The sequence below is a fragment of the Cervus elaphus genome, chromosome 29 (assembly GCF_910594005.1).
Source record: "Cervus elaphus chromosome 29, mCerEla1.1, whole genome shotgun sequence".
In the NCBI taxonomy this organism is placed as follows: Eukaryota; Metazoa; Chordata; class Mammalia; order Artiodactyla; family Cervidae; genus Cervus; species Cervus elaphus.
Genome location: NC_057843.1, coordinates 62,399,836 through 62,413,156, shown reverse-complemented (window position 1 = coordinate 62,413,156; position 13,321 = coordinate 62,399,836). Strand labels below are relative to the sequence as shown.

The following is a 13,321-nucleotide window of genomic DNA, read 5'->3' as shown; positions in this document are numbered from 1 at the left end:
TTATAAGAACTAGGAAGGTAATATACAACATGATAAATATAATTAATAGTGCTCTATATGATACAGGAAACTTGTTAAGAGTAAATCCTGAGTTCTCATCACTGGGAGACACATTTTTTTTCCTATTTCTTTAATTCTGTACCTATGTGGGTTCACTAAATTTATCGGGGTGACCATTTCATGATGCATACAAGGCAAATCACTATGCCGCTGCTGCTGCGAAGTCGCTTCAGTCGTGTCCGACTCTGTGTGACCCCATAGACGGCAGCCCAGCAGGCTCCTCTGTCCCTGGGATTCTCCAAGCAAGAATACTGGAGTGGGTTGCCATTTCCCTCTCCAAATCACTATGCTATGCACCTTAAACTTAAAAGATTTTAAAAAAAAAGAAAGAAAGAAAGAATGGGCTTAGGTTAATACTAAGGTATCAGTATTGGCTCGCTAGTTGTGGCAAATGTGCGAGGGCCATCCAAAGATCTTATCATAAAAAAAAAAAAAAAAAAAAAAAAACAAAGATCTTATCATTAGGGGAAACAGGGTGAGGAGGAATACTAGAACTCTTCGTATTATCACTGCAGTTTTTCCATACATCTAAAACCATTCTAAACTAAAAGGTTTATTTAAGTATAAATCAATAATTTTTAAAACATTTCCTGAAAATCATGGACGTTCCCTTTGTATAAATGAACTTCACGGTTTAAAAATCGTGTTGAAGCAGAGTTGTTCGGCGTTGGTCTGGGGCGGGGCCAGAGCAGGGTGGGGCCGGGCTGGGGTCAGTAACCCCGGCAATGGGCAGGGCGGCGGGTATCCCCCGCGGCCCGGGCCAGCCCGTGGCTCTTCTCTGGCTGCTGCTGCTGGACGTGGCCACCGTGGAGCTGCGAGGGTCCTCAGCCACGGCCGCCCCCGGCCCGACTGCAGGCGAGGCGGGAGCGTTGGGGGGCGGCGCCCCGACTTGGCGAGCACAGCGGTTGGCCCCGGGAGCCACAGGTGCGTTGGGGCCTCCATTCGGGCCAAGATCCCCTAGGCTACAGGGCCTGAGGGAACGGCCGTGACCAGGGCCTGGTGAGTCACTCAGTCTCATCGTTTCTCTGCCCTTCCCTCCAGCCAGGCAGCCCAGAGGTCCCCTCCACACAGGTGGGTCAGGCCCTCCTCTGTGAGGCCTTCGGGTGGGAGAAGACCCAGTCCCTGTGTGGGGCGAGGGAGCGGGGACCAGCAGGGTCTGGTCCGGAGGTTGGAAGCTGGATAGAGGAAAGCGCTAGGTCTACTGCGTGAACGGGCCTGAGTCCAGGGCCCAGGGGTCTCACTCCCCACACCGCGGCCCTGGGAGCCCAGGCCCTAGACCAGGATGCCCGGTCTCAGGGGGCCTGGGCACACTCCTGCCCTCCCAGGCGTGAGTCCTGGAACCAGGGCTGTCCTCATTAGCCCACTCCTTCTTCTTTTAGAAATGGAGACTCCTGCAGAGTCAGAGAGGGCTGTGACTTGCCCCAGATCACGCAGCGCCACAGCTTCTGCCTGCAAATCTCCCTCCCTGAGACATGGGGTCAAGTGGAGGGAGCACAGGCCCTTAGAAGCCATGATCTTGAGAGAGTAATCTTGGCAACTTCTGAGACCTTTAGTTCTTTGATCTACAAGACAAGGCATTGAGGTGGCTAGTTGACGGAAATGAGGTCTGTGACGTGTGCAGCCCTTGGCAGCCTTGCTCAAGGATGTTCATCTGCCTGGAGACGCTCCTGTGAGCTGGTCCCTCCTTGCCCCACCCCCCAGGCCCCCCGTCACCCCACAGGGCTTGATGCGTTGTGCTGTGCCCTCCCGTCCTCAGTGGCGGCCGGTGAAGCAGAGTCCTGGCCTTTTGGCTAGGCTGCTGGACGCCTGGCCTTTCGGCTAGGCCGCTGGACGCCTGGCGTGGTTCTCCCATCTGTGAAGCGGGGCGGCCTTCCTGGTTTTGACATTTGGGGCACCACCAGTGTCTCTGTTACAGGTGGCAGGGGAGTCTCCACAGTGTGCGGGAAACCCAAGGTGATGGGGAGGATCTACGGCGGCCGGGACGTGGAGGCCGGCCAGTGGCCATGGCAGGCCAGCCTGCAGTCCCAGGGCTTGCACGTGTGTGGAGCCGTCCTCATTAACTCCAGCTGGCTCCTTTCCACCGCCCACTGCTTTCTCAAGTGAGTCTCCTTCCTAGGCTGCCAGCACAGGCTCTGGCAGGGGAGGGGGATGCAGGGGCAGAGGAGAGAAGGGGGATGGGCGTCCCACGTTAGCTCCTCTGGGCCCTCCTCTGGGCAGTGTGTGCCTTCAGAGGCGTGTCGTTCCGCCTTTGGCCTGTGTACCCCGCACCTGGACTGTCCTTCCCGCTCACCTGCCCAGATCGTGGGCATGCTCCACCCTTGGCCCGTGTTTCTGTCCCCAGCACAGGTGAGCCTCAGGAGACGGACAGTGTCCATCCTCGCTGCCATGCGGTGTGGACCCGTCTCAGATCACAGCTTCTGCTCAGTGTCCGCTTGTTTCCAGGTGTCAGACTATCAGGGGGCGCCTGGCACTGCATGTGTGGTCAGCAGCTGGGAGATTCTTATTACTCCTGCGAAACTGTGTGCCCGGGAGGAGTCGCAGGCCCTGGCATGCATTTGAGGAGCCATGGTAGGGACTAGGCTCATAAGGGGGAGGTGGGCTCGCTGGGAGAGTGACAGGGCTGCTCAGGAGTCTCATTCACTCAGCCACACGGGGCTGGCTCGGTGCCAGGCTTCTGAACAGAGGAGGGGGCTCACCAGGGCGTTCAGGCACCGCAGCCCAGGTCTGGGCGCTGGAGCTTTCGGGCTCAGGGTCTGTCGGCACCCACTCTGAGCCATGCTCCGTGCAAGCCCCTCTGTGGCATCAGGGGTGGCAGATCCCACCTCACCACGCCTCCATCCCGTCAGAAGAGAAAGCCCAGCATGGATGAGGAGGGCAGAGCACATGGGGTGGGGGTCAGGAGAAGGGCTGTGGAGAGGGAGGGCTTGCTGGAGGGGAAGGGTCCATGAGGGGAACACGAGAGAGGGGCTCCAAGCAGATGGGCCGTGGAGACAGTGAGGGTGGGGGAGATTCGGCACCTGTGTTGGGGAAAAAGGCAAGGTTCCATTTCCTGCCTTCACTGGCTCATTTATTTAATGAATCTTTTGCGAGTCCTTGTAACTCAGTGGAGAAGCAGGCTTTGGGCAGGTAGGTGTTGAAAAAAGCGGATGGTCTGGAAGGAAGAGTGTGGGGCCAGAAGGTGCGTTGTGTGGCGTCTCGGGAAGGGTGAAGTTAGAGCTGGGACTGAGCCAGAATGCCTGCTGCCTACAATCAAAGGCCTTCATGTGATGACCCCACCGAGGACCTTTCCAGAACAAGGATTTGGTGCTTCTGCAATTCTAGTGTGTGATGGAGATGCCAGCCACATGTCTGAAACTGTAAGCAGGGCGTCAATCAGCCTCAGGAAAGAAGGGCTCCTGAACACTAGAAATGGGGAGACGAGGAGTGGAGGGGCCCAGAGGGGTGCGGGCAGTTAGACGGGGATGCAGGCAGAGAGCGCGTCCCCGCTTGGAGGTGATGGTGACAAGGCGCCTTTCCTTCTCCAGCAAACCCAAAGCCCCGGAGAGCTACCGGGTTCTGTTAGGGAGCACCCAGCTCTACCAGCACGGCCCTCAGACCCGGGAGGTACCCGTGAGCCGGATTATCACGCACCCAGACTTCGAGAAGCTGCATCCCTTCGGGAGCGACATCGCCATGTTGCAGCTGCCGTCTCCTGTGAACTTCACCTCCTCCATCGTCCCCGCCTGCCTCCCAGTCCCTGGCATGAAGCTCCCCAGGAACTCGTCCTGCTGGATAACCGGCTGGGGGATGCTCAACGAGGAAAGTGAGAGGGTGTGGGGGAGTTGGGGGGGATGAGAGGAGGCGGAGGAAGGGGAGAAGGACAGGAACAAAGAAGGGAGGTGTGCCTCCATCTGAGGGGTCCCCAGACAAAGGGCCCCTGGCCCACTGTGCTTCATTTCCAGAGGACTGGACCATTCTACTTCTAGTTCTGAAAGTGTGCGATTCTAAAGCTTTGGTGTTCCCTAAGTGTAAAGCTCTGAAGTCTGGGAATCTTTGACTTTGGAATCAAGAATCTGAGTTCTTGAAGTCTTTCTGGTTCTTGATTCCAAGGTTTAAATCAACCATAGATCTGAGATGACTTGATCCAACTCAAAGGTCATGGTTGGGGCCTGACTCCTTCCAGGTCACTGACAACCTCTCTGATTTCCCAGTGGCATAGGAGGTGCTTGGGAAAAGTGGAAAGAAAATACAAGTATGACCTCTGATCTCTGAGCCTGCCTGATCAGTTTAGAATGATTATGACTTAGAGGATTTCACTCTCCAGACCTCACTTTGGTTTTCTCCCAGCTCAGGTTGTCTATCTAATTTGTAGACTTGTTAGGCAAATTGTATTTTTTAAGATTGAAAGAGGAGAAAAGTAGACCAAAACTTATGAGCAAGAGCCTTCACTGAAGAAAGGAGTGTTTATGACTTGGTAAAATGCTTAGGATGCCAAATTAGGGAGGGAAAGAATATTCATTTGTAATTATTTGTAGGGTCATAATTTGGTATGGTGTTTCTCTACAGAGGTGCTCCAGGCATTTTGAACAGATGCTGCTTCATTGGGTGGGATGTTCCAGCATCCCTGGTCCTTGCCTATTAGTATGTCAGTTAACAGTCAATAATCATAGGACAAACAACCAGGTCCCCAGAATTCTCACACCACACACACATAACACATGTATGCCACACTTCACACACACACACATACATACAACACATGCATACCACACTTCACACACACACACACACACACAGAACACATGCATACCATACTTCATACACACACATACGCACACACACACACAGACAGGCTCCTCCTTGAGGTCAGGGACCCTGACATCCCAGCCCACGCCCCAGGCTGGTCCTGGCTCCCACCCTGCGTGCTCTGTGTCACTCTCCACATGGCTGTCTGAGCATTTGCTTCAGAGCAGGCGTCATGCCAGTTCCCTGCTCATCACCCCCAGTGCTTCTCGTTTCTTCTTAAAATAAGGTCGACACTCCCTGCCTTGGCTCTCAGGCCCATTCCTCTCTCTCATCTCCTGCTGCATCCCTCACCCACACCACCCCAGCCAGCAGATCTCCCTCCTGCCTTGACAATGCCAAGGCCATTCCCACCTCAGGTATCCACCTTGACTATCCCCCTGGACTCATTTGCTTTCCCAACTAACCTTGTCATAACTCGTTTTTTTCCATATGGAACTCCGCTGCTCCTCTGCGGAGTTTTACTTGATCATGTGAGCTAAAACAGGCTGCCCCTAATAGCATGTCTCCCTGTTTTATGTCCTCTATACCACTTACTAGATCTAAAGTAATGCTACTTATTTACTTCATTTACCCTGTCTGCCCCAACTAAAACGTTCCCCTGTATCATTAGTTAAAAGATACTTAGCACAAGGACAGAGGAATAAATGAGTAATTGAATGATGAATAAATCAGTGATTGGATGAGAGAATGGATGGGGGAAGGTGGGAGGACGAGTGGGTGGAAGGGAAGATGTTTGGGCGAATGGATGAAAGGATGGTGGGCAGAGAGATGGAGTGAGCGGTCTATTGCTGGAGGGGAGAATGAAGAGATGGATGAAAAGATGAGTGTATAGGCAAATTTATGGAAGGATGAGTGGGTGAATGGGACATGAGGAAAGATAGGTAGGTGGATGCAAAGCAAGGTTAATGATAAACAAAAGGTGAGTGGGTGGGAAGGTTGGTGAAAGGGTAGACCGGTTGGTGAGTGGCTGCTAAGCGCCAGTGAGCGGCGGGTGCTGGAGGGATTCGCCTGCTCCCTTTGTGGAACAGGAGTGTGGCCTGTTGCTGTGAAAGAGGTGGAGGGGATAGGATGAGTTTGGAAAAGTCTGAGAAACACAGGAGGGCTTATTAGACATAAGTAGAAGACTGAAACAAGGGTGAACGCCCAGCTGTGCGGAGAAAGCCCCAAGCTGAGGGCTGGTGCTGACTGGTAAGGCAGAGCTCTGTAGCTAGGCCACAGCATCCTTCCCTGACTTCCTCTTTATCCTCGCAGCTCCCCTGCTGGAACCCTTCCATCTCCAGGCGGGTAAGGTGAGCTTCATTGGGAACAAGTTCTGTAACATGTTATATGGACGTGCGAGAGGCAAAAACTTCTCTGTGCGCGAGGACATGCTGTGTGCCGGGGACTTCTCCGCAGGAAAGTCCATCTGCCACGTGAGTCAGGCCCTGTCTGTTTCCCTGCTGTTCTCAGGGCCTCAGTCTCTCTGGGGAGGGGCTGTGGTCCTCTGCTCTCTTTGTGGACCCCTGGGCTTCCCGTTTCCTCCTCTCTGCGTCTTCCTGGGCTCCATCCCTTGGCCACATCCCCCAGGCCACCCCCTTCCTAAGGCCCTGGCACATGAGGGCATCTACGGCATCTATTCTTGAGGCATATTTTAAAGTTTTTATTGAAGTGTAACATACATACACCCATGCTCTTTTCATAAGTTGCATGAATTTTCACATAGTGAGGCAACATGTGATCAATACCCCAGAGGCCCACTCACACCTCCTTCCTGTCACCAACACCCAACGGAAACCACCATCTTCACTTTTAATACCTTGGATTAGATTCTGAATATTCTGTAAGTAGAATTTATTTCCAGTTGTCAGTCTTTCTTGTCTTAACGTTGTGTTTGTGAGACTCATCCATACTGTTACCTGTTCAGTCTCCTTACTCTACAGGACTCTCCTGTGTCCATTGAATCCTATGATCAGTTACACTTTAATGCATATTTTAGTACTTTCCAAATTTTTCATTTCATTTCACTTCCAAATGTTTTATCTTCTATTTCACAGAAACCCTTGAGTAGAATTATTCGATTAAAAGGTGTGTGTATATTAAACTTTGGCAGATGTTACCAAACTTCTCCAAAGTGGTTCTCCATTTCCATTCATTTGAGCAGTGGATGAGAGTTCATATCCTCACCAGTACTTAGCACTTTCCATCTTTTCTCATTTTAATAACTTATTGTGATTTTCACTTTTCCAGTGACGAATTGAATGTACTTTCACATATTTTTACCTTTGGACATGTTTTTCTGTAACGTTTCCTTTCAGGATTTTCCCCCCTCTCATTTTTCGGTTGGTTTGTCCGTCTCTTCCTTTAGGGGCTCTTGTGTATTTTACATATTCCGGATATCAGTCTACTGCTGGACGTTTGTTTTGTGGGGTTTTTGGCCTCGCTCTGTTTGTTCCGGCCGTGTTGGCTGGGTGTGAGTCGCGACGGGCAGGCTTCCCGCGGCAGCGCGTGGGCTCCGCTTTCCTTGAGGCGTGCGCGCTTCCGGGCGCGCGGGCTCCGCTTTCCTTGAGGCGTGCGCGCTTCCGGGCGCGCGGGCTCCGCTTTCCTTGAGGCGTGCGCGCTTCCGGGCGCGTGGCCTCCGCTTTCCTTGAGGCGTGCGCGCTTCCGGGCACGTGGGCTCGGCAGTTGCCGCACAGACTTAGCTGCCTCGGGGCATGTGGGATCTCAGTCCTCTGACCAGGGATTGGACCGCATCCTCTGCATTGGAAGGCAGACTCATCACCACCGGACCACCAAGGAAGTCCCGCTGTTGGATACTTGACTGGGAAGCTTCTTTTCCACTCTCTGTGGTGTCTTTATGGTGAGAAAGCAAGCCTGGAGAAGGAAGGTGGCGCCCCTACAATAAGGGCCACAGCTTGGGCCCCTGCGTTCTGACCCCAAGCCCCACCTGACCTCCACGGCATCATCCTCAGGGCCCAGGCTCCCAGGCTGGCATCCCCTGCTGATTCTTCCACGGATGGTGTCGTGGAGCGGAGGGAGTGTCAGGGCTCCGGAGGGAGACACTGCGCTACCACGTGACCTCGGGCGGTCGTTTCCCCTCTGAGCCTGCGTCCTCATCCACAGCGTAGGCTTTGGAGGCCTCCATCATGGGATTGTTGCAAGGATGGTGTAGTGGGTTGGATGGTGTCTCCTAAATTTGTGTCCCCTAAATCTCAGAATGTGACCTTATTTGGAAATAGGTCTTTGCGGATACGGTTGTTAAGCATCTCAAGATGAGACCTTGCTGAATTTAGAGCGGGCTCTAAATCCAATGATTTGTTTTCTTATAGAAGAGGGAGAGACACAGATAGTTGGCTTCAGACTTCTGACTTCTAGAACTGTGAGATCCATTTCTGCTGTTTTCAGAGCTAGCCAGTCTGTGGAGATACGCTTTGGCACGCCAGGAGATGCACACAGGAGGGAGGAGCTGCCCCTGGCCCACAGGATGGCCTCACCCACGGCTGTTCCCACGGCCGCCCATGGGGCTGCTGAGCCAGAAGCGGGAAGCTGGGCCCCTTGCCCTCCTTGCAGGTTCCCAGTCCACAGCCAGTGGTATGAGCGGTCTGGCTGTCCGGCCTGGCCTGGCCTTCTCACAGAGTCAGCCACTCCCGAAGGTGAAACGAAGGGCTCAGTCCCCTGCGCCCCCATCCGCTGTCACCCCGGACCTCCCTTCCAGCCTGCAGAGGTCCTGCCCACGGAGCCCAGGGCTGGAACCCTCTGTCTGCCTGCCTGCTGGATGTCCATAGTGCCCTTGAGCTCACTCCTCTCATTTCTTCCCCGGCTGAGGATGGTGCTGAGATGGACCCCCAAGAGCCAAGGCATTAGATGACCCCCTCCTCCCACTCTCCCCCTTTCAGTCACCACAGCCTCCCTGAGACACTCTGTCTGGACTCGTCTCCTGCGCATCGCCTGCTCCAGCTCCCACCGTGAAACCCAGGCCCCTCTTCTCTCCCTGGAAGTACACCTCTCCCTGCACAGGGCACCCAGAAACAGGTCTGAGGAGAGACCGGCCACAGAAGCATTCGGTGCTCAGACTGTGGGGCAGGAGAGCCCTGGTTTCAGTATTCAATGTCGTTTACTGGGATTGTGACCTTACTGAGTTTCCTCACCCATGAAATGGGGTTGCTAACAGCCTCCTCTTAATAAGGTCCCTATAGAAAGTTTAATACTGTGCCTGACATTCAGTAGGTACTTAGCAAGTCTTGGCTTTCAATCTCCTGGCCTGGTCTGTCTCCTTCTACCAGGATTGTGCCTGTTCTTCTGGGCCTTAGACCTGTCCTCTCACCCAAGGTAGAATTCACTGCCCTGGCCCCATCCAACACATATATACACGATACACCACACACACACACACACACACACACACACTGCCTTGGTTTGCTCTGTCTCTTCAGTAGTGCAAACCACAGCTCACTTTCCACGGGATACACTAGTGTTGGAGCTTCCTCTGCCTTCTGAGAGCTCCCCAGGGAGCAGGAGGCTTTTGGAGCCCTTCCCATCTCCCTCAGACTGGCCCAGATTCCACCATAATATCTGCAACCACGAGGCTTAACTGCACGAATCCTGGAGGCCTGTGGTAGACAGGGACCAGGCCTGCCCCTGGCCTTGGACAGCTCAGGGTGGGTACACTGTGGGGAGGGACAAGGGCACCCCAGGTGGGGACCCCAGAGGGGAAGAGCTGAGGAGATGGTGGCACATTCCCAAAGTCCAAGCAGCCCCTGGTGTGACTTTCTTGGTGCTTTGGTGACATCACCTTAAATTGGTGGCTCAGACAACAAACGTATTATCTCACATTTCTGGACCTCAGAGTCTAAAGTCAAGGTGTTGGCCTGGCTGCTTCCTTCTGGAGGCTCTAGGAGAAAATGTTTTCTTGCTTTTTCTATCTTTTTAGAGGTCCTCAGCAATCCTTGGCCCATGGCCCCTTCCTACGTCACCAAGTCACATTGCTCCTCCCTCTGCTCCTATCATCACATCTCCTCTGACTCTGACCTCCTGCCTCCCTCTTTCCTCATGGGTACCTTTGTGTTTATGTTGGGTCCAGCCAGATAATCCAGGATAATCTTCCTGTTTCCTGATTCTCAACTCCATCACAGCTGTAGAGTCCCTTTTGCCACATAAGGTAACATAGCCCCAGGTTCTAGTGATGAGGACGGCCGTCTTTGAGGGTTACTTTTGGCTAGCCACACCGTGTACCCTTCTCTTCCCCTCAAGTCACCGCTTCCCCCACCCCTCCCTCTCAGCTGGAGAGCTGGCTTCCTGTTTCACTGGCCTGGGTGCCGTTCATCTTCCCAGTCCAGCAGCATCTTCCGTCTCTCCTGAGCCTCCTGGCCCGTCGTGCCCAGTCCCTCCTGGAGTTCCGGGTGCCCAGAGGCTCCCTTGCTCCATACTTGTCTCCGCTTTCGCAGCTCTCGTATAAACGTGCAGGGGCAATCGCCCTCCCGCTGCTGCCCAGTCTCTGCCTCTTTCCCCCAGGGACCCCTCCTAACAGCCCTGGATCTAACCCGCTCTGCCCAGGAGTATGCTCAGGGCCCCCGGAGCCTCGTGGCCAGTGTCCCCAGGAGCCTGCCTTGCCCGAGCCACCGTGGCTCCAAACCCTCCTCTCACTCGGCACTTGGGCAAGCCTCACTGCCATTTCCTGGGCACCAGGGCCAGCCAGCTACTCCACTCTGCACCTGGGCCCCTCCCCTCCCACCGCTAAACGCTGGAGGCCCCGGGGCTCCACGCTTAGCCTGTTCCTCCCCTCTGCACAGCCTCCTGAGATAGGCTCTGCTGTGACAGTTCCTGTTGCCTCCTTCAACATACTGTCCCAAATCTGACTGTTTCTCACCACCCTGGCCCCTCCCCACCCATAATCTCTCGCCTTCTCTCCTATAGCTGCCTCCAGACAGGTTCCTTCTCCACACAACCCAGATCACAGCACCAGAGCAAGCCAGGTGCTCGACATGAGCTGGACAGTTCTCCACGGGAGGCAACCCCAACCCCACCCTAAGGCCCTGGGAACCCGAGTCCTGTCTCCCCGCCCCGCTTCCCACGTGTCGTTGCTCCTCCTGCCGCCCGCCTGGCCATCCCTCCTCTCCTCGTCTGCACTCCCCGCTCCCTCTGCGCCAGCACCAGAAAGTTGAGTTGTCCTGTTTGGAATCTCAGCTCGGGAAAGCTCCGTGTCTCCACCCTATGAACTGCCCTTCCCTTCCTGTCCTGTCCCTCCCATGGCTTGCTTCCACATGTCACATCTGACGATGGCAGGCTGGTTGCCTTATTTACCATAACTCCGTGAAGGAGGAACCTTGACATTTCACCCCTGTGCCTGAGGGCAGAAGCTGCCCTGGATGCTGAACGTTCGTGTTGGACAAGTGTGTGTAAGGCAGAAGCACAGCTATCCTGCTCCTCTCGCCCTGCCTCCAAGGATGACCCCTTCCCTTTGGGTGATGAAGTGAGAGGATTTCCACCCAGGTGGTCCTGCCCTGACAGCATTTCAGGACTCCAGTAGCTCCTAGCAGCTCTCAGGGGACCCTCAGCTGCTCCCTGACCAATACAGGCTGCCTCCCCCAGGCCTGGGTATGGGCACTTTCTGAAGATGCTCAATCAAGAAGTTGAGAGAAAACTAAAGGACTGACTAAATGAGTGAAAAAGGAGGAGGACCTGGGTGGGGACGTGCTGCTGCAGCTCAGAGTTTGCAAGATCCAGGTCTGCAGCAGTTCAGCTGGCTAGGTTCCGCTCTCAGACCAGCCCTCTTGAGCTCAAATCCTGCAGCTGTCTGTCCCTTCTCGGCCTTGGATACCACATCCTCCTGACCACCACAGCCTCCCTGGGCATGTGAAAGTGAAAGTGAAGTGGCTCAGTCGTGTCCAACTCTTTGCACCCCCATGGACTGTAGCCTCTGTCCATGGGATTTTCAAGGCAAGAGTACTGGAGTGGGTTGCCATTTCCTAGGATCCATATATTGATGGATATAGATCTGTGATTGTTTTGAGGGTCAATCAGGACTTCCTGAAGCATGATTCCAGTGCCTGCCTGCATGGCTTAATTGGGCTGATCTGCAGTGGGAAGTTGGTGATTGGAAATTCACAGAATGAGGCTGGAGGGCAGAGACTCATAGGCCCCACCCTGCTACCTGGTCTTCTCAGAACTGGCTCAGTCACCCACCTGAACTCCCATTTCTTTCCTAGGGCGATTCCGGGGGCCCCCTGGTTTGTGACTTCGCCAGCTCCTGGGTTCTGATGGGGCTGGCCAGCTGGGGCTTTGACTGCCGACACCCCATCTACCCCAGCATCTTCACCAACGTCACCTACTTCACCGACTGGATCGATGAGATCCAGAGACTTACACCCCACCCTGAGCCCACGTCTGCCCTTACACTGCCCCCTGAGTCAACGTCCCCTCCTCCACAGACCCAGGTTCCACACCAGTCTCTGCGGGCTGCCGGCGCGTCCACACCAGGCACAGCCGTTGTGCCTCCACAGACCTGGCCCCTGGCGTTGTTCCTGCTCGGGGCCCTGAGACAGGCCCTGTGGTGATCACCCAAGCCCCTCAGCTCCAGCGGTGTGCCTCAGGACCCAGCCTGCTCACTGGAACCTTCCCCCCTCCCTTCCCTCAGCCCCATCAGCTCTCAGGGGTCCCTTCTTGGCTTCCCCGTCCACCAGCTGTGACCCCCAAATCCAAGCTTGAAAAACCAAATAAAAGCAAATGAAAGACTCATCCTGATCCTGTCCTGGGGCCCTACTGCTCCTCCTGACCCTCAGCACGCACCCCTTCACTTGAGGTCTGCCGTCTGACTCCCCGGATAAGGGAACAGCAAGTGGCAGGGACATCACAGCAGGAAGAGGGCGGGGTGGGGACACTGGAGTCCAGCTCGGGGGAGAGAAGGGAGGCTCCTACCGTGGGGATGCACAGGCCTCAGAGGAAGAGCATCAGTCAGCTCCAGCTGCCGTAACAAATACCAGAGGCACTGTGGCTTAGACAACAGGAATCTATCATCTCACGGTTCTGGAGCCCAGAAGTCTGAGGCCTCTGACCTTGGCTCATAGACGGCCATCTTCACCCTGTGTGCTCACATCGTCTTCCCTCTGTGTTTGTGTCCACATTTCCCCTTCTGTAAGGGCACCATTCGTACTGGATTAGGACCCAACCTAGTGACCTCATCTTAACTCGATTATCTCTTTAAAAGCTCTACTCCAAATAAAGTCACATCGGGACTTCTCTGGTTGTCCCGTGGTTAAGACTTCAGGCTTCCACTGCAGGGGGCATGGGTTCGGTCCCTGGGTGAAGAGCCTAGATCCCACATGCTGGACTGTGCTGCCAACAGAAAGTCACATTCTGAAGTGCTGGAGGTCAGGACTTGATATAAGAATTGGGGGTACACAATTAAGCCCTTAGCAACAGGAAGTAAGACATTTTGTCAGGTGTCTGTAGTGCAGGGGAGTAAGGATCTTTCTCAAAGTAAAGAAGCATCACTCCCCGGGTT

The 13,321-nt window shown here is 54.5% G+C and overlaps 1 protein-coding gene across 1 annotated transcript; it reads left to right on the top strand.

Annotated features, from left to right (window-relative positions):
- Positions 1-768: 768 nt before the first annotated feature.
- LOC122686150 (putative serine protease 47) lies at positions 769-12,542 on the top strand. Its single transcript, XM_043891269.1, has 5 exons — positions 769-984; positions 1,976-2,159; positions 3,585-3,862; positions 6,097-6,257; positions 12,027-12,542. Exons 1-5 carry the CDS (start codon positions 786-788, stop codon positions 12,372-12,374), a joined length of 1,170 nt encoding a protein of 389 aa, XP_043747204.1. The 5' UTR covers positions 769-785; the 3' UTR covers positions 12,375-12,542.
- The last annotated feature ends 779 nt before the right edge of the window (positions 12,543-13,321 follow it).